Here is a 24,687-nt window from a genome sequence, read left to right on the forward strand (position 1 = left end):
CCCGCCTTTAAAGCTCCTGCGCCCCCGGCCCCCCAGCCCCACCCCACGGCTCGGCCCCGCCCCCTCATGCATATGCAGGTGCGCGGGTGACGAATGGGCGAGCGAGCTGTCAGTCTCGGCCCGAACTTGTTGGCTGCGGGCGCCGGGAGCGCGGGCGCTCAGAGGCGAGGCCGGGACCCGCTGCCGCCGCCGCCGCCGCCGCCGCCGCCGGGAGGGAGCCGGTCGGAGCGCAGCCGCCTGCGAGCCCGAGCCCGCCGCCCCTGCGCGCTCGCCGCCGCCCGGGCCCGCGCGGCGCCGCCTCGACCCCGCCCGCCGCCGCCGCCACCGCTGCCGCTGCCGGCGCTCGGAGGGCGCGCGGGCGCTGGGAGGCCGGGCCCGGCCGGACGCGCAGGGGCGGCGGCGGCGGCGCGGGGTCGAGGCGGCGATGCGGGAGCGGGGCCGGGGGCGCCTGCCCCGGCGGCTGCTGCTGCTGCTGGCGCTCTGCGTGCAGGTGAGCGGGGGGCGCGGACGGGGCGCACGGGACCGTCCCTCGGGGCCGGGCGGCACCGCCTGCGGGCGCCGCCGCTCGGGAGCCCTCGGGGCTGCGCGCCGCGGCGGGGGCGCGGCGGGGGCTCGGCGGCGGTGGGGGCGGGGCGCCCGGCCCGCCGACCCCGGCCCGCGCCTCCCTGCGCCCTCCCTCTGCCTTATTTTTAGGCGGCGCGGCCCTTGGGCTATTTCGAGCTGCGGCTGAGCGCGCTGCGGAACGCGAACGGGGAGCTGCTGAACGGCGCCTGCTGTGACGGCGACGGCCGGACGACGCCCGCGGGGGGCTGCGGCCGCGACGAGTGCGACACGTACGTGCGCGTGTGCCTCAAGGAGTACCAGGCCAAGGTGACGCCCACGGGGCCCTGCAGCTACGGCCACGGCGCCACGCCCGTGCTGGGAGGCAACTCCTTCTACCTGCCGCCCGCGGGGGACCGGGCGCGGGCGCGGGCGCGGGCCGGCGGCGAGCAGGACCCGGGCCTCGTCGTCATTCCCTTCCAGTTCGCCTGGCCGGTACGTGCACCCCCACCCCGGCCCCGCTCTCCCCTCCCTGGGCATCGCGGCCCCCGCCCCGCCCGAGGACCCTCCCGCACCTGCGGCCCGGGCCCCGCGTGCGGCTGCGCGCACCCGGCCGGGGCGGGCCCGGCAGGGGGCGCCGCGCGCGGCGGGCGGACCCCGGGCGCGTGCTCCGCGGGGCCGGGTCCGCGCCCCGCCGCAGGGGCGCGCGGGGGTCGCGGCGGGGGCGGGGCGGCGGGGCCCGCGCGCTCCGCGGCCCGGGGCGTGTGCCTGCGTCGCCCTGCGCGTGCCTGTCTGGGTGGGGACGCGCGGCGGGGCGCCCTGGGCCCCGGCGGCCGCGGAGGCATGTGCGCCGCGCGTGCTGGGGCTGGTATGGGGCAGGCCCCGGCGGAGCCGCCCTGGGCCCGCGGCCAGCCTGCGCTCGCCCTGCAGTTTCCTGGATGCCCCGGGATGGGGTGGGGATGGGGTGGGGGGCTGGGCCGAGGAGGGCTTAATTCGTGAGTGTTGGCTGCAGCCCCTGCTGCTGGCCCAGGACCCCCCTTTACTCCTCCGGGGAACAAACGGGGGTGTTGGTGCGGTGAATCTGTGCACCGTCTGTCGGTGGGTTTTTAATTTTGTTCTGTTTTGAGGGGGCTCAGGTTTGGGTAGTCAGGCTGGCGCCCCCTCCCCCCGGCCTGGGTGTGCTGGGGGGACGAGGGCTGGGGCAGGGGGCTGTCCGAGGGGGTGTTAGTGGTCATCCAAGGCCTCCAGGGGTGTGTTTCTGAACCAGGGCCTCTGCGCTGCAGCCCTGGAACTGGGTGGGGCAGGAATGCAGAGCACCCTGTGCGGCAGGACCCCGGTGTGCGGGGCCAGGAGCGGCTGGGGAGGGCCTGGGAGCCGGGAGTCGCTGGAGCAGGGGCCAGGCTGTGTCTGAGGGGCCCAGTCTCCTAACCGAGGACTTCCAGCTGGACCTGCTGGCTGGAGGCACCAGGAATGTGTCCACCTGGTGCCTCGGTGGAGAGACTGGCAGCTGAGGCCAGGCGGCCACGGTTGGGTCAGTAGTACCTGTGCTGCGGGAGTCCTGTGCTTCGCATTTTTTTCTAAGTTGAAAATGGGGGCCCCGCCCGCTGCCTCATCTTCACCCCTTTCTGACGGCCCACCTGGTAGGGAGGCTCTCCCTGGCCCCTCCTGGCCACAGCCCTGCCCCTTTGAGCCTGACTGGCTTCTGGGGTCTTCCTTGACCCCAGGGCCTCTGAGGGGAACGTGTCCCTGAGATGGGAAAGGCAGGGGCAGGCCTGGGAGGGCCTGGGGCAGTTCCGATAAGCCCGCCCCCTCGCCCCCACATCAGTGCAGCAGGCAGGTCTGAGCAGGGCCGCAGCCTGTCATCTGCAGTTGGGGCCCAGCCAGGGCGGCTTCGAATCGCTACCTGAGGATGTGTTTTCTGCTCGAGTTGGCAGCCGTGGTGTGGGGGCAGGGAGGCCTTGGAGGAATGTGGCGGGCCAACACGTGTCCCTCGTGGCTCTCGGGCCCACTGGCCGGCCAGGCGTGGGACGGGATGGGGCAGGCCCTCGCCTCCCTGGGAGCCCTGGATTCTGGGCACTGGGTCTCGGGCAGCTCCCCTCTTCTTCCTGCTTGCAGCTAGTTCCCTCAGATGTCCCAGGAGGGGCCAAGTGGCCCAGCCCCAGGTGGGGGACCAGGGCCATGGGGTAGTGGGTGTTTGGGGGCAGCTTCTGTCTCCCCCTCCCAGCGGCGGTGAGGCTGCGATGCCACGCTCGTGCTGGTGTGATGCCAGCGCCCTGGTATTTCCGCTGGGCTGCAGCCGCTCCGTGGCCACGCTGCCTCAGCTTGCTGCAGGTCCCGCTCTGTCCTGGGAGCTGGGGCATGTTTGGAACCCAGGGCTTCGCTAGGACTGGAGAAAGTGAGATTCTGCCCGGGCGCTCTGGGGGCCAAGAAGGGACTGGGCCCAGCCTCAGGGGCTTCGGTTGGGAGGATAGTGGGGCTCCTGCCCAGGGCCAGGTTGGACTCTTAGGCTCCCGGGGGTAGGAACATGAGGAGGGCCTTGGGTGGGCTGGAGGTAAAACGGCCTCCAAGCAGCAGTCCAGGGAGCCACCCCCGGGGCCCTGGAGGCAGGAGGACAGGTAGCTAGCCTGGCTCTGCACTCCTCCATCCCCTCGAGTGACCCTGGGCCAGCCCTGACCACCTCTGCCTGGCCTCTGCTGGCCCCCCAGGCTGGCAGTTGGGCGGATACGTCTTTGCTGGCTGTGCCTGCAGTTTGAGGCTGTCAGGCTCAGCTTCTGGAGAGGGCCTGGCCAGGGTTTTGGATGTGGGGAGGTGGAGGCAGCCTGAATGTGGGAACTGTCCCTGCTCTCCTGACCCCACCCCAACAGATGCCCCTTCTCCTCCTCACTGGCCTCCCCGGCGTTCAGGGACATCCGTTGCCCCTGGAGCCTGGCCTACAGCTGGCAGGGTGGAGGTTGTGTGCGCACGTGCTCTCTCTGGGTCTGGCAGGTGGCCGATGGAGGGCTCGGAGGGGCCGGATGGGTGGTGGGCGCAGAGGAGCTGGCTGATGGAGGCCAGTGTGGCGGCCAGGCCCCTATCCCCAGGGAATGAGAGGGGCTGCTTGCTGCCCAGCTGGAGGCTGCGCCTTCCTACCTCTGTGTGGCTGCATGTGGTTGCTTGTGGAGGGCAAAACGAGTCATGGGGACAGCTGAGGTGGACACAGGCCGCTCATGTGTTACAGGTGGGCATGGGGCTGACCGCATTTCTGACAGCGCAGCCATCCTGAGATCCTGGGCCACAGCAGTTTCTGGGCCCCCAGCCCGGTTCCCTGCCTGCCCGGTCTCCTCCCCTCCCCCACTGGCTGCCTAGCAGAAGGCCCCAGTCCCTAGGGAGCTATGGTGCGTTCAGGGTGTGTGCGTGTGTGCAGGGGGATTTTGGCCTGTCAGAGCCATGTGCCCCAAAGGGGGGGTGGGTCTAGTGGGATGTGGGCACGGGGCCCTGCCCCGTTGCATCCAGTTATCACAGAGGCTTGGTAGCTGCATGAGTCCCCGGCCCAGGGTGGGCCAGGCTGAGGTCTGTGCCTAGGCCACCTGTGCTGCTCCTGGTGGTAAAAGCATCACCCTCCCTGTGCTCCCTGCCGCCCAAGGAGCTGGGGGCTCCCTTCTCACCCACCTTACTCCCTTCCTGGGGCCTGTGTGCACCCCGGGCCCCCTGCTTCCTTCCTACACCTTCCCCCAGGAGTCCTGCTTGGGTGGGGCTTGGCAAAGTGGGGCCACTGGGAGGGCTTGGAAATGGCCCGAGGGTTTTGTCCCTCCGCCTTGAGGGTTGGGGAGCCAGCTGTAGCTGGCAGGGAAGACATCCTGCAGCGTTTGAGGCAGGAGCTTTGTGGAAGGGATTGTGGCTCTCAGGGACCACCTCAGGCTCTGTGGTGTCAGGATGGGGGCAGGTTGGGCCAATGAGAGGGTTCTTTGGGGAGCCAGGCCGGGGCCTGAGGTGGAAGGTGATGGGGAGATAAGCATCTCTAATTCCCACGTCTAAGCCAGGGTCCCCATCCCCAGACTTCAGGTAGTTAAATCCTCATCTCTCAGATCCCAGGCGAGCAGGGTCCCCATCCCCTGATCCCAGATGAGCTGGGCCCCCATCTCCAAGATCCCAGGTGAGCTCAGGTCCCCATCTCTCAGATCCCAGGTGAGCAAGGTCCCCATCTCTCAGATCCTAGGTGAGCAAGGTCCCCATCTCTCAGATCCTAGGTGATCAAGGTCCCCATCTATCAGATCCTAGGTGAGCAAGGTCCCCATCTCTCAGATCCTAGGTGAGCAGGGTCCCCATCCCCTGATCCCAGGTGAGCTGGGCCCCCATCTCCAAGATCTCAGGTGAGCCAGGTCTCCATCTCTTAGGTCCTAGGTAAGCCAAGGTTCTCATCCCCAGATCCCAGGTGAGCCGAGGTCCCCATCTTGAAATCCCAGGTGAGCTAGGTCTTTATCTCTTAGATCCTAGGTGAGCAGGGTCCCCATCCCCCAAACCCCAAGTGAGCTGGGGTCTCCATCCTCAAGGTCCCAGGTGAACTGGGTTCCCATCCTCAGATCCCAGAGAGCCAGGCGCTCGTCTCTTAGATCCCAGGAGAGCTGGGCCCTCATCTCTCAGATCTCAGGCGAGCCGGTGCGACTAGGACCAGCCCCGTCTAGGCTCTGCGGCAGCAGCCTCACAAGGCCCATGTGCTGAGGTGCTGGGAGACCCTTGGCTGCCGGCCCTCTTCATAGCAAGGGGCCTGAGGGTGGGGTGGGGTGGGTGGCGCCCTCGCTGCACAGCCGCAGCTGGTCTCTGGAGTGTGGGCGTCCGGGTGGTTGTGTGGAGTGGGCCTGTGGTCCATTCCTCCTGCCACCTCCCTGGGGCCCACCGCCTTGGGGGAGGCGGCCCCTCCCCCCCGCCTCTGGTGACAATGGCGGCAGAGGCCCAGGCCTCTCCAAAGCTCGGGTTTCAGGAAATGTATCTGTGTTTAGAGCTCCTGGCACCGGCAGACACCAGGCTTGCTCCGTGGGGGGCCGGATGGCTGATTGGGATGGTGCGGGAAAGCCAGGCTGGAGCCATGGGCCAGGGCTGGGGGCTGAGCTGGGCCTTCCTGGCCTGTGAGGTGCCCTGAGCTGTGCGGTGGGGCACCAGGCTACGGGGTGCCCTGAGCCGTAGAGTATGGTACACCTGGTCCCGTGTGTGTCCTGTGCCATTTCCACTCCGTTGGGGTGCTGCCTTGTCACCTTGTCTAAGGGTCAGATGAAGGGTTTGGACCTGGCCTTGGGGTCAGGGTCTGGGAGGAGGCAGTGGATAGTTGGGGGGTTGGGGGGCTCTGTCTGTGCAGCACAGGTGAGTGAGGGCAGGCTCGCAGGAGGAGCTGTAGCCAGGCCTTTGGGGACTAAGGCCAGCTGGCTGGTGGGCCTCCCAAGGCCTGGGAGGAGGGACCAGGGTCCTTTTGCCTGCTTGCTAGGGAACCTGCCCCACCCCAGCCCCTCTGAGGCCCTGCCCAGGCCCATTGACTCCTGCTCTGCAGGGCTGGGGGGTTGATAACCCTGCCTACCTGCGGCCCAGGAGGCAGGAGCACTGGGATGACAGGTTGCCATTTGCAGAGGGGAAACTGAGTCCTGGAGGCCAGCCCAGGGGAGGAGAGGTGGCTGGGGCCCAGCACTGAGGGAGGCTCAGGTTCTCTCTGGATGACTTCCTGCCATGCAGGTGTAGGGAACCCAGGTGGCGGGCGGTGGGGCCCTTGTAGGCAGGCGGGCGGGCGGGCACACGTCCCTGCGGGAGAAGGTAACCAGAGCCCTGGGCTCCAAGAAGGTGGCGGTAATTCTACCTGAGCGGGTGGCGTGGGGTTTCCTGGGAGCCAGGAGGAGCTCCCTGCTCACCGGTGCCCGGGTGCGGGGAGGTAGCCCGCCGCCCTGTGGGGTGGGCAGCCTGGGCCTTCCTGACCTGCTGGGGGGTTGACCTGTAGTGGTGGTCACAGGCCCACCTGCCCTGGCTCCCCATCTCTTCCCACGCACGAGTGGTCGCAGGCCTCACTCAGATACGACTCCCCCCCCCCGCCCATCCACTCACTGTGCTCAGCCTTGGCGCCAAAGTTGGGCGTGGCATTGTGGCCCTGGTTGTCTGACCGATACCTTGTCCCCATGTCCCTGCTGTCAGCCCCCCCCCACCGTGCAGTCCTGTGCAGGGAGCTCCCTCCTTTGCTCTCTGAAGCCTCAGTCCCAGCCGAACCCTCTGTGAGCCTTGCCCTGACACCCCTTAGAACAGCTCCCCGTCCTGGAGCCCCACTGGCTCATCCGTCCACCGGGGCAGAGGTGGTGGTCCCAGTGCAGAGCCGGGCCTTCTGCAGGGTCGATGAGGGAAGGAACAAATGAATGAGTGAATGACCGAATGAACGAACAAAAGAATTGAAGCCTGGGAGGACGCTGGGGCTCCAGCCATCACCAGGAGTGGGATGGCCAGGGGAAGGCCAGCCTGAGGGCAGCATCCCGTGCAAGGACGGGTGCTCTGTGTGTGAAGGGCTGGCGACAGGGTGGGCGTGCTGGGCTGGCTGTGAGGAGGGCAGGAGCGGGCGACTCCAAGGGAATCTTGTATGTCGGGGAGGTACAGACAGACCCTGGGGGGGTCTGTGGGGTTCCTGTGGATGGGGGTGCAGGCCTTAGTGGCTGCAGGCAGCCCTTGGAGGAGATGGGCAGGTTGGGCTCAGGCCTGCCGGCCTGGCGGAGGGCGGAGGGGGTTGGAGGGAAATGGGTTTAAGGGGGATTCAAGAGGTGGTACTGAGAGTCTGGTGACTGCCCCATGGTGGGGAGGAAGGGTTCTAAAGGTTAGAGGAGGGCTCTCCGATTCAGCCCGTGCTCTTGGGTGGGTGCAGGCCCCAGGGTGGCGGCTGGTGGGTGTGAGGTCCTGTGGACCTTCTGGGTGTCTTGGAGGCAGGTGCTGGGGGTGATTGCTCAGGGCAGGAGCAGCCGTGTGAATGAAGGGAGGGAGGCCAAGGGAGGGCAAGTGTCTCTTTGTGGGGTGAGGAGAGGTTCCCCAAAGGGTGTCCAGAGGCAGTAGGTATGGTTGGCTGTGGCAGGCACCATGTAGGGCGTGGGGCAGGGTAGGGTGGGAGCTGGGTTGTGCCCAGGGAGGACTGGCAGGCTTGGGTCTGGGTGTCGGCAGAAGGCTGCTGGGGTGGTGGGAACAGCCTGGGTGGGGGCCCTTAGCCCTTGGCAGTGAGGCATTGTGGTTCCCAGCACAGCCAGGCTGCAGGGACTGGACGGTGGGGTGACCGAGGACGGGGAACAGTCGGGCCTCTATACTGCAGGGTCACCTTGGGTGGCCTGTGGCCCCAGAGGTGGCCTTGTCCTGTGGGCCGCAGCCTGGGTGGAACCAGGGTCTTCGTGGCTGAGTGAAAGAGGGGGCTGACGGGTATGGACAGGGGACCACAGAGGGTCCCTGGCAGGGTGTCCAAATCTCACCCTCCTGGAGGCTTGTGCCTGGGAGTGACAAGGGCTGCCCACTGGCTCTGGTCACCCTTGCAGAGGGGGCAGGTCCTGGGGTTGCTCAGGGGCGTCACCCCATCACATAGCCTGGGGCTCAAGGGCCAGATGGTCCAGGGAGCAGGTGGAGACGGTGACAAAGGTGACAAGGCTGAGGCTGCACCAGGGGTCCCTGGGCCTGTTTCCCCGCCTGTGCAGCCAGGGCCACTCGCTGCCGCTTTCCGTCTCAGGGTGAGGCAGGTCGTGGGCTGTGTGCCCTTCATTGTGTCCCTGTCCCGTCCTGAGGGGGCTGCAGTTCCAGAGCCAGGGCTTGTCAGGGGCCTGTGGGTGTGCCCTCCACTCTGCCATGCCCGGGAGCCTGGCAGAGAGACACCGGGGAGACCGCAGTGTTGTCCCTCTCGGGCAGACCTGCTGCAGGGTCTCATCTTTCCTGACCAACGCTCCTGCTCAGCATCCTCGAATCCCAGGCCGCTCCAGCACACGGCTCGCCCTGCTGCTTAACCTGGGCACTCAGTCTCCCCAGGTCGGGGCCGTTGGCCCAGGGAGCCAGGCTCCTAGGCCCCTGAGCCTGACTGACCTGGGGTGGGTGGTCTGGAGGTCTGCTGAGATGTGGTCCTTGAAGCCAAGGGGTTGGGGGAGGGAGGGTACAGTGAGGACACTGGGAGGGGGTCCTCGATGGGTGGGGAGCTCTGACAGATCCAGAGGGCAGAATTGGGTCTCAGGGCTAGGGTTGGGCAGGGGAGGTCCCCATTTGTGCAGCAGCAGGCAGGTGGGGGCCTCAGGTCCCTGACTGTCCGCTCCCTGTGTCCGTAGCGCTCCTTCACCCTCATTGTGGAGGCCTGGGACTGGGACAACCACACCACCCCGGATGGTGAGTCAGCCCTGGCCTGGGTGGGTTGTGGCCGGCCACTGCCTACAAGGCTTCCCTCAGGGCACCAGGAGGCTGACCTCTCTCAGCTACAGAGATGCATGTGGCCAGGTTCCTTGTCCTCTGCCGGCTGGGGACAGCCGCCCAAATGCCAGGAAAGCTGCTTCTACCCTGAGGATTTTGTGCAGTGTGTCCCTTTTCACCCTGGCTGCCAGGGAGCTCTGCCACATTTGTGATTCGCAGAGCTGTGTACACACTGTCATCCTCCCCCATCTCAGCTTCATCTGTGTGCTCCTGGAGGGTGTGTTTTGGGGGCCATGTCAGTGGCATAGTGGAGTGGGGCACCACTGGGAGGCTCTCTCTGGCTCCCTGGCCCCCTCTTTGCCTGTCTGTCCTGGAACATGGGGCTGGCTGGCATTCTCCTTGAGTCTCCCCTGCTGGCTGGCCGGCCTGTGCTTGGGGTTTGCAGGGCCCTAGGTGGGAGGGCAGAGAGGTTTCCCATGGATGAATAGGGTTTGGGAGGAGCACTACGGACAGTAGCAGCCCCATGTGCAAAGGCCCGAAAGCCAGAGTGAGCCCGATGTGTTTAGGGAGCAGCACAGGGCCTGCATGGCAGAGGGGAAGTGATGAGATCAGCCAGGCAGGGGTCAAGCCATGGAGGCTTTGAGCCCAGGTCCCGCAGGGGACGATACTGGGGGAGACCCGGTGGGTATGGGATGGGTCGCCCAGGACTGGAATGTTCCCGGGAGGAGGGGGCAGTGGGATGAGTAGGTGGGCACTTCAGCAAGGATGGGCTCGGTGAGATGCGGGGTCCTCCTGGGAGAGGCCTGTGGGGACAGAGGAGGGAGTTTGGGGTGTGTGGGATTCCTGAGCCTTTTACTCTTGAAAATCCCAAACTGTTCAGAAGTGTAGGGAATGGTTTCAGGGTCCCTGCGTGCCCCTGGTTGCCTCCTGCCCCCTCCTCCCCATGCAGTGGGTTGATTTGAGGTGAGGCCCAGCTGTGGGGTTGCTGGGCCCAAGAGAAGGCCTTTTAAGATGGGCAGTGGCTGAGCCCGAGCGATCTCCCTATACTGGTCAGGGGCGCACATCTGCAGAGGGGGGGCGCTGGCATAGGGGCAGCCATCAGCTGTGGGGCACAGGCGAGGGTGCCCCACCTCCCTGGCCCCATGTGCCTTTGGGGTGTGGCGCAGGAGCCTTGTCTGGGCCTTGAGCTTCCTGCGGTGGCCTGGCCAGTGTCCCTGGGGTCCTGCTCTGCTGCCTCCGCTGGGCCTGGGTTGGTTTCCTGGGCCGGTGCTGCATCCCACATCCTGGGTGGGACGGGGTGGCCGCTCCCGGCTGACTCTGCTGCCTCCCCAAGAGGAGCTGCTGATCGAGCGGGTGTCGCATGCGGGCATGATCAACCCCGAGGACCGCTGGAAGAGCCTGCACTTCAGTGGCCACGTGGCGCACTTGGAGCTGCAGATCCGCGTGCGCTGTGCGGAGAACTACTACAGCCCCACCTGCAACAAGTTCTGCCGGCCACGCAACGACTTTTTCGGCCACCACACCTGCGATCAGTACGGCAACAAGGCCTGCATGGACGGCTGGATGGGCAAGGAGTGCAAGGAAGGTGCGGGGGACCGGCAGGGACAGCTGGGACCGCCCCCTGAGGCTGCCGCCTGGGGCCTGCCACGGGCCGGCCGGGCGACGGGGCTGGTGGGTGGCCCGCATCGCTGGCTGCATCGCTGGCTGCAGGGGCTCTCTGTCCCTTTCTGTTGCAGCTGTGTGTAAACAAGGCTGCAACCTGCTCCACGGGGGGTGCGCTGTGCCTGGGGAGTGCAGGTGAGTGCCGTACCTGCCCCTTTGTCCTCTTGTCCAGACTGGAAAACAGCTGGTCACACACGCCACCGCCTCAGCAGAGGGTGGCGGGTGCCTGCTGCGCGCGAGGTGCTGAGCTGGGCATTGGGGACCTGGGCCCTGCTCCTGGGCAGTTTATAATCAGTGCGGGGGAGACTCGTGTCCTCAGAGCCTGGGGTGTGGGACAGCCCAAGGACAGCGTGGCAGGGACTCAGAAGGGCGACCAGGTCCATTCCCCATAATGTGGCCAGGACAGTTGTGTCCGAGGAATGCAGGCCTGGAGACCAACAGCCACCTGAGGGCGGTGCCCACAGCGCGGGAGAAGCAGAGAGCATGGGGGCTCAAGCTCATGAGTGGGGAGCAGGGAGAGGCCAGCAAGCATGAGGTGGGACCCAGCGGGGAGGAGGGGCCCCCGGAGGGTTTAGAGCTGGGTCTGGGGATGGAAGGACCAGGGCAGCCACTGTAGGGGACGACAGCCCAGTAGGGGGGCAGCTGCAGGGGTGGGGGTGGAGGGCGATGACCCAGCAGGCGGTGGAGAGGTGGACATCCTGGAATGGATTTGATGTTGGGGCGAGAAAGAGTGGGAGGTCAAGGAGGACCCCAAGTCTTTCAGCCTCGGCCACTGAACGTGGGAGCTGCTGTGGATGAGGCGGGGTGGCCGAGGGAGGAACAAGCAGGGTAACCCTGCCCTGCCCCAGGCGATGTCTCCAGAGCAGAGGGGTTTATGGGGACGGCCCTGGCCCAAGCCGCCCAGGGCACCTGTGACATACAGGTGGTGTTTAGCCTTGGGCTGGGGGCAGATGGAGAGGAGGCAGGGAACCAATCTGGGCCTCGTGCTGGTAAAGGCAAGTAGAGCAGGGGACCTGGCAGCCAGGTGCAGACAGTGGAGATCTTCATGGGGAGAATGGCAGGAGGGGCCCCAGTGTGGGGGAAGGGGTGCAAGGGGAGCGGTGGGTGGGCAGTTTGTGGTGCAGAGAAGCAGGAGGTAGGGCAGCTCCCAGGGGCCCCAGGCCGTATGCTTAGATCAGGGCACTTCCCGTGTGGGAGCAAGGGTGGGTGCTGGGGGTGCTCAGGGGTGGCCTGGGAGACGGGGCTGAGGCCAGGTGGATGCTCTCTGCCCTTGGGAGGGGGCTGCAAGTTGGCAGAGGTGAACATGTGGCAGGGCCATGAAGCGCTCTGCCCCGTCCTGGGGTCTTACTCATCCCAGGACCTCTCTGTGGGGGTGGGTTTGCTCCCATGTGCATTTTTCAGACAAGGACACTAAGCACAGAGATGTTAAGCAACTTCCTCCGGGTGACACAGGAATGAGTTTGGACGGGAGGGCAGGTTTGGGAGCCAGGAAGGGCGGGGTGGTGACGTCTCTGCTTGTCCTGTGGTGGCTTTGGCCCCAGGGAAGGGCAGGGGCTGGGGCTTCACCCACCCAGCCCCTCACCCTGCTGGATTCCAGACACGTCCAACAGGCACAGAACAGGGGTGAGAGGGCACCCAGTGGGGGGCCGGGCCGAGGAGAGGGGGCATGTCCTGGGTGGGCGAGGTAGGCGTGAGGCTGGCTGGCTGGCTGGCTATCCAGGGAGGAGGCCTGCCTGCTGACTGGTGTGATGGCTGGAGCCTGGGTTCTCTGGGCCCCAGGACTGGGCGTGAGCACGCGGGGGCCGGGTCCCAGGCCTGCGCACCCTGGCTTGGCCCCTGCGCCCTTGCCGCCTTTGCCGGGCACAGCCGTGGCCCTGGGTGGCTGCCCCGACCAAGGGGCTGTGTGGGCGGAGGGTGGAGGGGAGCTGGTCTCTGCCCCACCCTCCCCCTGCGGGCGTGGGCTGTGCAGGAAGCTGAGGGGCGGGCCTCCTGGGGACAGAGGCCTGAGGGCCGTGCGTGGGGGTAGGTGAGCCCCCACCGCCCTCTCCAGCCCTGTGGGTGAGGCCCAGCTGCTGCGGTGGCTCAGGGCTCAGGTTTCAGCACAGGACACCCCCCCCACCGGATGCTGCGGAGATGGCCCTGCCTTCCTGCCGCCTCCTCCCCTGGCTCCTGGAGCCCTCGGCCAGGGAAGCTGGGGAGGTGGGGGCCTGCCGAGGGCTGCCCCACCCAGGGCTTAGCACGCCCTTGGGACCCGCCCAAGCCTGGTCCCCCGCGTCACCTGGTGGGTTCGAGTGGGGGTGCACGGCCCACACCCACATGGACCCCTCTGGGCACGCGGTGTGGATGGTGGAGCCCCTTCTCGCCAGCCTCAGCTTTCCGTCCTTGTGCCCACTGGGCAGGCCAGTGTCCCCGCTGGATGGCTGCGGGGCTCAGGGGCAGCCCAGGAAGGGCCGTGGCTCCTTCCTTGTACAAAAATAAATTCACACGGCGGTGCCGGTGTGGAAGTGACAAGCCTGGATGTCCCTCCCTTCCCCCAGGACCTTTATGTTCTGGGAGGGGGCCCCTGGGGTCCTGTTCAGGGCCTGGAGGGCCTTGGGGTGTCTGCTGCAGGATGACAGGCTCTGTCACCTGACAGCAGTGTCCGTAGTCAGACTGAGTGCTGGGCCCTTGGCGGGGCAGCCACTGCCCAAGTGAAGCTGGGGTGCCTTCCCTGACCTGGCCGCCTGCCCTCCTCCTGCAGGACTTCCAGGAGGGGATGTGGCCCACAGCATGGGCAGGGCCGGGCCTGGGGTCGTGGCCTTGGGGTCAAGAGGTCTCTCCAGGCCATTTGCCAGGGAGCAGATGATTCTTCCTGGGTCAGACATTGCTCTGAGTCTGGCCCCTGGCGTGGCCTGTGGACCTCGGTATCCCCACCTGTGAGATGGGCCCTGGATGGGGCTTTGTTGGGAGAGAGAAGTTACTGCCCTTGAGTTTCAGGTGAGGTTGAGAGCTGTGCCAAAGTCACAAAGCTGGGGCCGGGCCAGGAGCCTCTCCTGACGTCCCGCCGGCCTGCCCAGAACCAGAGCCGCGAGGCCCTGGCAGCGCCTGGTGCGTCTGAGCTGGCGCTCCCATTCATGGGGTCCCTGTAGGGCTTCCCTTCCCCGGCGCCTGCTCTTGGGGCCCCGCTCAGGGGTAAGTCCCAGAATAGCTCAGGGAGGAGTGACTGGACAGCTGCTGCCCACTGTCCTGGGCCAGTGGCTGGAAGTGCCTGTGGCAGAGGGGGCAGCTGGCCGGCTGTAACCCCTGCCTGGCCCCGGGCCTGCTCCAGTTCAAAGGCCCAGGATTCCAGCCCCGGCCGTGGCCCACGTGACCCCCTGCGTCCTTACGTCACCCTGGCAGCAGCCACAGCTCCTAGGGTCCACCCCGCCCACCGGGCCCCGTGCCCCTTGGACTCCCCCAGGTGCAGCTACGGCTGGCAGGGGAGATTCTGCGACGAGTGCGTGCCGTACCCCGGCTGCGTGCATGGCAGCTGTGTGGAGCCCTGGCAGTGCAACTGCGAGACCAACTGGGGCGGCCTGCTGTGCAACAAAGGTAGCGGTGGGTGGAGGGCCAGCGGGCAGCCAGGCCTGGGGCTCGGACACCTCGGGGAAGGTGGAGGGCAAGCGGTGGGCCTCTCCCTGAGCACCTCACCCTTGTCCGCAGACCTGAACTACTGTGGCAGCCACCACCCCTGCACCAATGGGGGAACATGCGTCAACGCCGAGCCCGACCAGTATCACTGTGTCTGCCCCACGGGCTACTCGGGCAAGAACTGCGAGCGGGGTACGTCGGGGCGGCCTCGGCCTGGCGCTGTGCTGGTTCTCAGGACCCCGGCTGGGCCCCCTCTCTCGGGCCTCTTTGTGCCCCGGACACCCCCTTACCCCTGCCTTGGGGCCTTGGGGGCTTGGGGGGAGCTCTCTGGAAAGGTGGGGGCCTGGGCCACCACGCCCACCCACTGCCACCTCTGGCTCCCAATGCAGCGGAGCACGCCTGCACCTCCAACCCGTGCGCCAACGGGGGCTCTTGCCACGAGGTGCCCTCTGGCTTCGAGTGCCGCTGCCCATCCGGCTGGAGCGGGCCCACCTGCGCGATGGGTAAGAGCCCACTTGGGTGTGTTAGGGGGGTTCCACCCCAGCACCTGAAGGGTCTGGAGGGTGAGGGTGGGCTGGTTCGCTGGGGATGGAGCCGCTGTTGTCAAGTCCACACGTGTGGCTATGGCCTTAGCGCCCAGGAGAGGAGTGACAGGAAGGCCCAGACTTGTGGCCCTTCTCTCCACACGGGGCCGCTCCCTTCCCCAGGGGATCCAGGTCCCCACAGGCCTTCCCCCCTACACCCCCCACGTACCACGCTGGTCCCTCTGTCCCTCTGCAGACATCGATGAGTGTGCCTCCAACCCGTGCGCAGCAGGGGGCACCTGTGTGGACCAGGTGGACGGCTTCGAGTGCATCTGCCCCAAGCAGTGGGTGGGGGCCACCTGCAGGCTGGGTAAGGGTCCGTGGGCTGCGTCCGTGCATGGACTGCGGGCTGCGCGTTCGGCTGCTGCTGCTGGCGCTGCTCTGGCTGCGGGTGCCGGGTGCCTGGTGCAGGGGCAGGTGGGGCCGGGCCCCATGGCGCCCTCTTGTCTTGTTCACAGACGCCAATGAGTGTGACGGGAAGCCGTGCCTTAACGCTTTTTCTTGCAAAAACCTGATTGGTGGCTATTACTGTGATTGCCTCCCTGGCTGGAAGGGCCTCAACTGCCATATCAGTCAGTATGGGTGGCAGGCCGCAGGTGGGCGGGGCCGGGAAGCCCCGGGCCCTGCCCGTGACCCCACCCCTCTGTCCCCCAGACATCGACGACTGTCGAGGGCAGTGTCAGCATGGTGGCACCTGCAAGGTAAGGTGTGGCCAGCCGCCCTGTCCCTGCACGCGCGTGGGAGGTGTGGGGCGGGAGGTGCCTGCCGGGGCTGCCGCGGGAGGCTCACCCCGCCCCGCGTCACCCCCCATCCCAGGACCTGGTGAACGGCTACCAGTGCGTGTGCCCGCGGGGCTTCGGGGGCCGGCACTGCGAGCGCCAGCTGGACGAGTGCGCCAGCAGCCCCTGCCGGGGTGGCTTCTGTGAGGACCTGGTGGACGGCTTCCGCTGCCACTGCCCCCGGGGCTTCTCTGGGCCGCTCTGCGAGGTGAGTCTGCGGGGGATGCCCTGCCCTTCTCCGCCCCAGCTGTTGCCCTGGGAGCCACCCGAGTGACCAGGCCTAGACCGAGACCCAGGCCCTAAAGTCCAGGTGCCTGGCTGGGCAGAGGGTGGGGGGAGGTCAAAGGGTCCCTGCTTGGCATGACAAGCCCTGGCACGTGCCCTGTCCACACCGCACGGACTGGAGGCAAGTGGCTGTGATGGGGTGGAGCATGTGGGCAGCCTGCAAGAGGCGCCCTAGGGTGGGGAGGGGGTGCCTGAGAGTGTGAGGGGCTGCACGTGCCATGCGTGGGTCCCGGGTAGGGACAGGCGATGTTCTCTGGGCGGGTGGCTCACTCCCGCCCCGTCTGACCTGCCTTGGCCTTTGCAGGAGAGAGTAGTGGGGCTGTAGGGGCGCACAGGTCGGGCTCCTGGCCAGCAGGCTTCCTGGAGCCCGTGGTAGCGGTCCCGCCTGGAGCCAGGGAGCCTGCGGGTGCTACGTCTGGGGAGGACCCACAGACTGGGCTCAAGGCGCGTGGCCTGTGGAAGAGGGTCAGGAGCTGGCCTTCCTGCCAGAGGAGGGCTGAAGGCCGGATGTGGCCTGGGGAGGAGAGGAAGCTGCCGCGGTGGAGTGGGGTGGCGGGAGGGGCAGCGCAGGCAGGTGTTTCCGCCCAGCTGAGCGGTCTGGACAGTCTCTGGTGGGAGGTCCTCAGGCTCTGGCTTTGGCGGCCCAGGTGTCCAGGCCAAGTAGGGCCTGCGCCTCGGGGATTTCTCAGGTGGACACAGTGACTGGCTGGTCTCCCAGTACCACCAGGAGAAGCTGGGCCCTCATGATGCCCCCGCCTGACAGGTGGACATTGACTTCTGTGAGCCCAGCCCCTGCCAGAACGGTGCCCGCTGCTACAACCTGGAAGGCGACTATTACTGCGCATGCCCTGACGACATGGGTGGCAAGAACTGCTCCGTGCCCAGGGAGCCTTGCCCCAGCGGGGCCTGCAGAGGTGGGGCAGGGCCTGCAGAGGTGGGGCGGTGGGGCGGGGCCTGCAGATGTGGGGAAGGGACAGGCTGACCTCTTCCTGTTTGCTGCAGTGATCGATGGCTGCGGGTTCGAGGCGGGACCCAGAGTGGCTGGTGCGGTCCCCTCCAGTGTGTGCGGCCCCCATGGACACTGCATCAGCCAACCCGGTGGCAATTTCTCCTGTGTCTGCGACAGCGGCTTCACGGGCACCTACTGCCATGAGAGTGAGTGGTCGTGGACCAGGGGCCGGGAGGGGGCCGACCATCCTGGACCCTGCTCACGCCTGCCTCCTGCAGACATCGACGACTGCCTGGGCCAGCCCTGCCGCAACGGGGGCACCTGCATCGACGAGGTGGACTCCTTCCGCTGCTTCTGCCCCAGCGGCTGGGAGGGCGAGCTCTGCGACACTAGTGAGTGGGCCTGCCGGGCTCCCCCACTGCTCTCCGGCCACCGCTGCCATGTGCCAGGCATACCACTCACCTGGGGGCCCCCACCAGTACCTCAGGCCTGGCCCCTGCTCGGCCGCTGGCATCCTTCCCCGCCCCTCTCTGTCTCTCCGGCTCAGCTCCGGTGCCTCTGCCCCCGGGAAGCCCCCCCTGAATGCCGGTGACCCCCTGTTGACCGGCGCCCTCGCCCCCAGATCCCAACGACTGCCTTCCCGATCCCTGCCACAGCCGCGGCCGCTGCTACGACCTGGTCAACGACTTCTACTGTGCATGTGACGACGGCTGGAAGGGCAAGACCTGCCACTCGCGTGAGTGCCCACCTGCCCCGCCCCGCTGCCCCCCCCCCCTGAGGCGCCCCCTGAGCGGCCGTGTGCCCGCAGGCGAGTTCCAGTGCGACGCCTACACCTGCAGCAACGGCGGCACCTGCTATGACAGCGGGGACGCTTTCCGCTGTGCCTGCCCCCCCGGCTGGAGTGGCAGCACCTGCAACATTGGTGAGGAGGCCCTGGGTGCCGCCCGGAGTGCGGGCGTGCCTGCCCCGTCCCTGCTCGCTGTGCCGCTGGCTGGGTGGGGGCATGGCGTAGCCACTTCTCTGTCCACGGCCAGCCGAACGGGCCCCCTTCCTCCTCTGTGCCCCTCACAGCCAAGAACAACAGCTGCCTGCCCAACCCCTGCATGAACGGGGGCACCTGCGTGGGCAGCGGGGATTCCTTCTCCTGTATCTGCCGAGACGGCTGGGAGGGCCGCACCTGCACACACAGTGAGCTCCAGGGTCGGGGCGTCGGAGGGAGGTGGGGGTCGGGCACTGTGAGGTGAGGGCTCCCCCGGCCTGCCCCTGGACATGCCCATTGCACCTGTCCACCAAAGCACAGTTGTACCCCAAGACCTGCTGTGCTACCCTTGACCCCTTACCCCCGGATCTGCAGCCTGGTCCCCCTCCCCATGTGTCCTGGTCTCCACTGACCTCCTGCCCCCTGTTCATCCTGCGGCCAGGCTCCCGCCCCTGCCACCTTGCTGCTCGCTCCAACTACAGGCATCCTCTGTAACCAGTCCCTCTGGGACTGCCCAGGGCCCCCTCCCCTTGAGCCACCCCTGCCCCTAACCCCCAGCCTTCCAGTGAGGTCTTGGCGGCGGCTGTGTCCAAGGCTGCCGCACCCAACACGGAGGGGCTCTGGGTAGTGGATGCCTTGCCGACCTCCCTGTCTCTTCTCTCAAATGCAGACACCAACGACTGCAACCCTTTGCCATGGTGAGTGGCAGCCTTGGGGGCCGGCAGGCTGGGGTGCTTCTCTTGCCCTGGGGGCCTCCTTGACACCTGCCTTCTCCCCACAGCTACAACGGCGGCATCTGTGTGGATGGCGTCAACTGGTTCCGCTGCGAGTGTGCGCCCGGCTTTGCGGGTCCCGACTGCCGCATCAGTGAGGCGCCTTGGGTGGCGGGGCGGGCAGGGCTGTGGGCCCAGGTGTCTGGAGTGGGGGCCCATGAAAGTCCACGTACTCTGAAGGGCGGTGTGGACATAGCCACCTCCTGCCTCACTCCAAGCTTCAGTTTCCCCACTTGTCTGTGCCCTGCCAATAGCACCCCTTGGCTCTGGGGCTGCTCGGTGAGGGGATAGACCCTAGTTGGGCTGAGGTGTCTGTCCCCCAGAGGCCTTGCCCACTGTGCTCCAGGAGTGGATGGCAGAGGATGGGCTGGTGCCAGTGCCAGTGCCAGGCCTAGCTCAGAGACCCCATGGGGCAGCTGGAGGCCGTGCTGACCTGGGACTGATCCTCTGACTGGCACGAGTCCCTCCTGCTCCGTGCCAGCTCCTGGGCTCTGTGTGTGGGCATTGGCCTCCTGCTGAGCCTGGCCACTTCTCTGCAGACATTGACGAGTGCCAGTCCTCACCCTGTGCTTACGGGGCCACATGCGTGGACGAAATCAACGGATACCGCTGCAGCTGCCCGCCAGGCCGGGCCGGCCCGCGCTGCCAGGAGGGTAGGTGGGGAGCATTGGGTGGGCCCTCACCCAGGCAGGGGCAATGGCAAGACCTGACCTTCAGAGCTCAGTGCCCACTGCTGACCCCCACTTTCTGTCCCCACAGTGATCGTGTTCGGGAGATCCTGCTGGTCACAGGGCGTGCCCTTCCCGCATGGGAGCTCCTGGGTGGAGGACTGTAATAGCTGCCACTGCCTGGATGGCCGCCGGGACTGCAGCAAGGTGCCAGGGATCCCCTGCCCAAGAGCCTCCCTGACCAGCCCTGCCCTGCCTGGGTCTGACGTCCTGGTGCCCAAGGGGGCCCTGTCTTTTGCCTACGACCCTGATACCCTGTGAGCTGCTGCCGGGGTATTGGGGGAAGATGAACTAAGTTCGCCTACCTCTGCTGGGCATCCAGCAAGAAGGACCCACTGACACAACCAGGTCCCTCCTCACTAGCTGGGGAAACTGAGTCTTAGCCCTACTCTGGCTCCAGATGCCCAAGGCCTTTGTGCTGCTGGTCGCCTCCCCCGGGGGTGCCCCTGCTCTGGTAGGGTCCTTTCCGGTGCTAGGTTCAGCCCAGGAGCCCTGGGTGGTAGGGTGAGCATGGCCCTGGGACTTGCTGACTCCGACCCTGTCTGTCTTCCCGTGTGGTGTCTGCGGGTCCTTGTCTGCGTGTGCCCGTGTTTGTCCCTTTGCGTGCCCGGCCCAGGTATGGTGCGGGAGGAAGCCTTGCCTGCTGGCCAGCCAGCCCGACACCCTGAGTGCCCAATGCCCGCCTGGTCAGCAGTGTGGGGAGAAGGCCCCAGGACAGTGCCTGCAGCCACCCTGCGCAGCCTGGGGGGAGTGTGGCCCTGAGGAGCCCCTGCTGCCCAGCACCCCGTGCCTGCCGCGCTCCGGCCACCTGGACAACAATTGCGCGCGCCTCACACTGTGGTTCAACCACGACCAGGTGCCCCAGGTGAGCCATCCTGGCAGGTGCACACCCCGAGTGTTTGCAGGGCCCAGACACTTCTCGGGGCCACTCACACGTCAGGGACTGCTCCCAGCTGCCCTCCACGCCGGCTGTGGCTCAGCCCTTGTGGGGTTAGGGAGGCTGTTGTGCCGCTCAGGGAGCCTGGCCTTGTGGGGCCAGGTGAGAGGGGGCTTCGAGCCCAGTGCGCCCTGTGGGGACCTCAGACCGGGTGAGGCCCCACCTCCTTGGGCCTGCAGGTGGGGCTGCCTCTGCCAGAAGGGCAGGATCCGACCCTGGTGGCGGACTGTGTCCTGGGTAGGGGCGCAGGCCTAGTGTGGGAAACCAGCTCCCTACTCTGTCCCCAGGTGGGCAGCGGGCGTGTCCTGCCACAGGCCTTCAGTGGCAGCTGGGGAACAGGCAGGCCTGCTCACTTGCTGCCCCTCTCTGCCCAGGGCACCACCGTGGGCGCCATCTGCTCTGGGATCCGTGCCCTGCCGGCCACGAGGGCAGTGGCCCGGGACCGTCTCCTGGTGCTGCTCTGTGACCGGCCGTCCCCGGAGGCCAGTGCTGTGGAGGTGGCCATGGTGAGTGCAGGGTGGGCAGGTGGCCATCCTGTCCGGGGTCGTCCTCTGTATGTGCTTCTGGGAGGTGCTGGGGGTGCAGGGCCCAGGCCAGGGCGGTCCCCAGGTACTTGAGACAGTGATTCAGACTCAGGAGTCTACCCCATTGTGGTTGTGTGGGTGGAGCTGTGGGTGCCCTCGCCTGCGGCTGGTGGAGCCCGGCAGGGCCTGGGGAGAGGATGCTGACGTGCCCAGGGTGAGAAGAGAGGCAGCGGAACAAGGCTGGGAGTCCAGGGCACAGCTCATCGGGCAGTGCATTCAGCCAGGTCAGAGACTGGCCAGGGCTGGGCCAGCAGCCGGGGCAGCAGAGGTTGGAGGGGCCGGGGGGAGGTGTGTGCATGTCCGAGAGGACAGAATGGGCTGGGGGAGTGGCCAGGGGCCCAGGGAGATGGTAATCAGCAATTGATGGGGTCTGCTTCTCAAGGGATCTGGACAAGGGGGGGTCACTGGTCCTTCTTGCTGAAATGAAAGGCCTGGAACAGGCCCGTGGAGATCCACGTGATGTGGAGGAGGGGTGGGTGGAGGTGCCAGGGGATGGAGGAGCTGGGCCAGCCAGTCACCTGGCCAGGCAGGCGCTGGCTGGAGGGTTTCAGGCGCAGTGTGGGCAGGATGGTGACTGGGCCCCTGGACTTGGCTTGTTCCCCTTCGGCGTCTGGTGTCTGAAGCTGTAGAGGTGGGGCTGTGGGCCGGTGTCCCTGGGGCAATGGGAGGGCCCAGTGACAGCAGCAGCACCCAGAGGTAACACCCAGAAGGGGAAAGAGAGCTGCTGGGGGGCCCTGGCATGGACTGCAATGGCGTATGATTGGAGGGCCCCTCGAGGGCAGGGACCAGGGAATGCAGGCCGAGGGTTGGGGCCGTGGAGGGTGGGAGTCCTCATCTGGGACTTTGGGAATGGTGGGGCCAAATCTGAGGGGTGGGTTGTGGCTGGGGTGCCTGGTGCCCAGGCCAGGGCCTGCTCAAGGGGACAGGGCAGGTGGGGTTGTGGGTGGTGAAGCCCTGTCTGCAGCCTCGTCCTCATGGGCCCCCTGTCCTTCCTGGGCCGTGTTCCCCAGTGTCTGTAGCAGGAAGAGTCCCCATGGGCTCAGGCCATCTCTGGGACTCGGTCGACCCCCTGCTCTGTCTGGACCCTTCGCTGAGGGGTATTGTTGGGCTCTGCTCTGGGCCCCGGGGGTATCAGGTGTAAACCAGTAACCATGGGGTGGGGGTGGGGGTGTGGCTGGAGGTGTGCAGGGAGAGGAAGAGGGAGAACCGTGTCTCAGGGTGCTGGCTGGCTACCAGTGTCGGGGCAGCAGGGCCACATGGGCAGAGACATAGCCGGGGCAGCTCCATTTTTGGTGCATTACTGGGCTTGTGGTGCTCTTGGGGCTGCAGGCACGGCTGTCTAGGGTCAGTGGAAAGGGTGGGTCAGCCACACCCACCTCTCTGTGAGCTGCCTAGTGGGGGACCTCCCCTCAAGGAGCCCTGGGGACCCAGGCCCCCAAGCCAGCAGCCCTTGTCCAGTACAGCTCCGCTCACAAGCGCAGCGGCCTGCGTGGTCTGTGCAGGGGCACAGAGCCTCGGCATTCACCCTGTCCTGGCTCAGCCGGGAGGGGGGCAGGCCCAGGACGTGGCGGGCGGGCGCCTCTCAGCGTTGTCGTCTGCCACAGTCCTTCAGCCCCGCGTGGGACCTGCCCGACAGCAGCCTGATCCAGAGCACGGCTCATGCCATCGTGGCTGCCCTCACCCAGCGGGGGAACAGTTCGCTGCTGTTGGCCATCACTGAGGTCAAGGTGGAGACCGTGGTCATGGGTGGCTCCTCCGCAGGTGAGCGGGGGACGGGTGGGACGGTGCGGGCTCTGGCGAGGGGGGCCGGGCTGAGCCTGGGCTGGAAATCCCTCCCCTGCCAGGTGTCCTGGTGCCCATGCTGTGTGGCGTGTTCAGCGTGCTGTGTCTGGCCTGTGTGGCCGTCTGCGTCTGGTGGACCCGCAAGCGGAGGAAAGAGCGGGAGAGGAGCCGGCTGCCACGGGAGGAGAGCGCCAACAACCAGTGGGCCCCGCTCAACCCCATCCGCAACCCCATCGAGCGGCCGGGCGGCCACAAGGACGTGATCTACCAGTGTAAGAACTTCACGCCCCCGCCCCGCAGGGCGGGCGAGGCGCTGCCCGGGCCAGCAGGCCGCGGGAGCAGCGGGGAGGACGAAGAAGACGAGGAGCCCGGCCGCAGCGAGGAGGACTCCCTGGAGGCGGAGAAGTTCCTCTCACACAAACTCACCAAAGAGCCCGGGTGCTCGCCAGGGAGGCCGGCCCGCTGGGCCTCGGGCCCCAAAGTGGACAACCGTGCGGTCAGGAGCATCAATGAGGCACACTGAGCCGGCCAGGACTAGGGCCGGGCCACCAGCTGGGCCAGGACCCCGGGACCCCTTGCCGGGCGCCACGCCACCCGCCGACCAGGAGGCTGAGGCTGTGTGCATAGTTTCTTTATTTTGTGTAAAAAAAACACCAAAAACCAAAAACAAATGTTTATTTTCTACATTTCTTTAACCTTGTATAAATTATTCAATAATTGCCAGGTGGAAAGCAAGGGAGTATTCTTGGATAGTTGCTATTTTTGTAACGTTTCCATGCGTTGTGGTCGCCGTGTGGCAGGAAAGGGTGTCGTGTTCTCACCAAACTGTTTGTTCCCAGAGGTGGTGCCCTGTTTACAGAATCTTCCCTTTTATTCCTCACTTGGGGTTCTCCGTGGCTCCAGGCCAAAGAGCCTGTGGGGCCCATGGCCCATGGTGTTTATGGGACCCGTGGCTTCAGTGTGGCCCATGGCTGTTGATGGGACCACCTGGGGCCGACAGCGTGGCCTGTGGCTGTTTGGTGGGACCACCCATGGCTGTCGTGTGGCCCAGTGGCTGTTGGTGGGACCATCTGTGGCTGACAGTGTGGCCCGTGGCTGTTGGTGGCACCTGTGGTTATTGGTGGGGTCCGTGGTGGTTGGCACGGCCCGAGGCTATGGGCAGCTCCGCGCCGCTCCCGGGTCAGTCCCCTTCTGTCCGCCGTCCTCGCTTGCTCCTGCCCGGAACACGCTCTAAGAGATCTCTCAACTGTGCTTTCTGAAGTGCCCTTCCTGACTGCTCTGTTCTCCCCGGGACGGTGGCAGCATTGAAGCTTGTGACAAGTGCCTTCACACAGACTCTCCCCTCGCAACTGTCAGCGTTCGCTGTGGGCACCAGGACACTGCCCACCTGCCGGCCCCCGGCCCCGCCTCGTGAAAGTGCATTTTTGTAAATATGTACATATTAAATGAATCACTGTATATTTGATTTAATAACTTAAACGTTTTGGCCTCCCTGTTCTTCAGGTGCTGCTCCTTTGTTATCTGGAGTTGGGGCAGGGGCGGGGGTCTCCACGTGGACAGCCAGGAGCAGGGAGGCTGGGGCGCGGGCACCATGTCCAGCTACGTGGCGGAGGTGGCTGTAAGGTGTGGATGGTCCTGCCGACCCCAGGGCCTCTGTGGACAGCCGGGGCCTCCGGCACGTTGGCGCCCACGTGGCTGACACAGGCTTCGGGGAAGCACTCCCGGGAACGGGAGGGGAGGTGCTGCACTTCCCCCTAACAACTGGAGAAAGCTTTATAAAACAGTTAAAGTCGCTTAGCCACGAAGAGCTGTCAAGGGTTTAAGAAGCACCGGGTCAAACTTGAGAGCATGAAGTCACGAGGCCATAAGCCCCATCTTGCTGGTTGGCTAACTGGACGTGGTGTGGTGGCCTCGGCTGCTGTCAAAGGCCAACCGGCAGCTCGTCATTTGTGCTCCAGTCATCTGTCTCCCACGAGTAGCAGGTGGTCACTAAGTCAAGGAACAAGGCCAAGAGCACAACCTATGAGAAAAAGGAAACCCAGCCTGCTCCTGGGCGCGAGCTGCGAGCTGGTTTGCAACTTGCACGTTGCTGCAGGTCCCTCTGATGTCCGTCCTCAAGCCGCTGACGTCCTCAC

At 66.3% G+C, this 24,687-nt stretch overlaps 1 protein-coding gene across 1 annotated transcript; it reads left to right on the forward strand.

The window, feature by feature from the left end:
* Nucleotides 1-422: 422 nt before the first annotated feature.
* JAG2 (jagged canonical Notch ligand 2) lies at nt 423-24,013 on the forward strand. The gene is made up of 26 exons (XM_087817866.1): nt 423-490; nt 694-1,035; nt 8,823-8,880; nt 10,235-10,486; nt 10,638-10,698; nt 14,003-14,133; nt 14,245-14,364; nt 14,562-14,675; nt 14,953-15,066; nt 15,215-15,328; nt 15,411-15,457; nt 15,573-15,743; nt 16,584-16,734; nt 16,823-16,975; nt 17,048-17,161; nt 17,392-17,505; nt 17,578-17,691; nt 17,841-17,957; nt 18,419-18,446; nt 18,530-18,615; nt 19,061-19,174; nt 19,281-19,396; nt 19,866-20,114; nt 20,561-20,692; nt 22,375-22,531; nt 22,615-24,013. The coding sequence occupies exons 1-26, from the start codon at nt 425-427 to the stop codon at nt 23,073-23,075; spliced, it is 3,696 nt and encodes a 1,231-aa protein (XP_087673992.1). The 5' UTR covers nt 423-424; the 3' UTR covers nt 23,076-24,013.
* The last annotated feature ends 674 nt before the right edge of the window (nt 24,014-24,687 follow it).

Source organism: Miniopterus natalensis, chromosome 1 (genome assembly GCF_054644295.1).
Source record: "Miniopterus natalensis isolate mMinNat1 chromosome 1, mMinNat1.hap1, whole genome shotgun sequence".
NCBI classification, from domain to species: Eukaryota; Metazoa; Chordata; class Mammalia; order Chiroptera; family Miniopteridae; genus Miniopterus; species Miniopterus natalensis.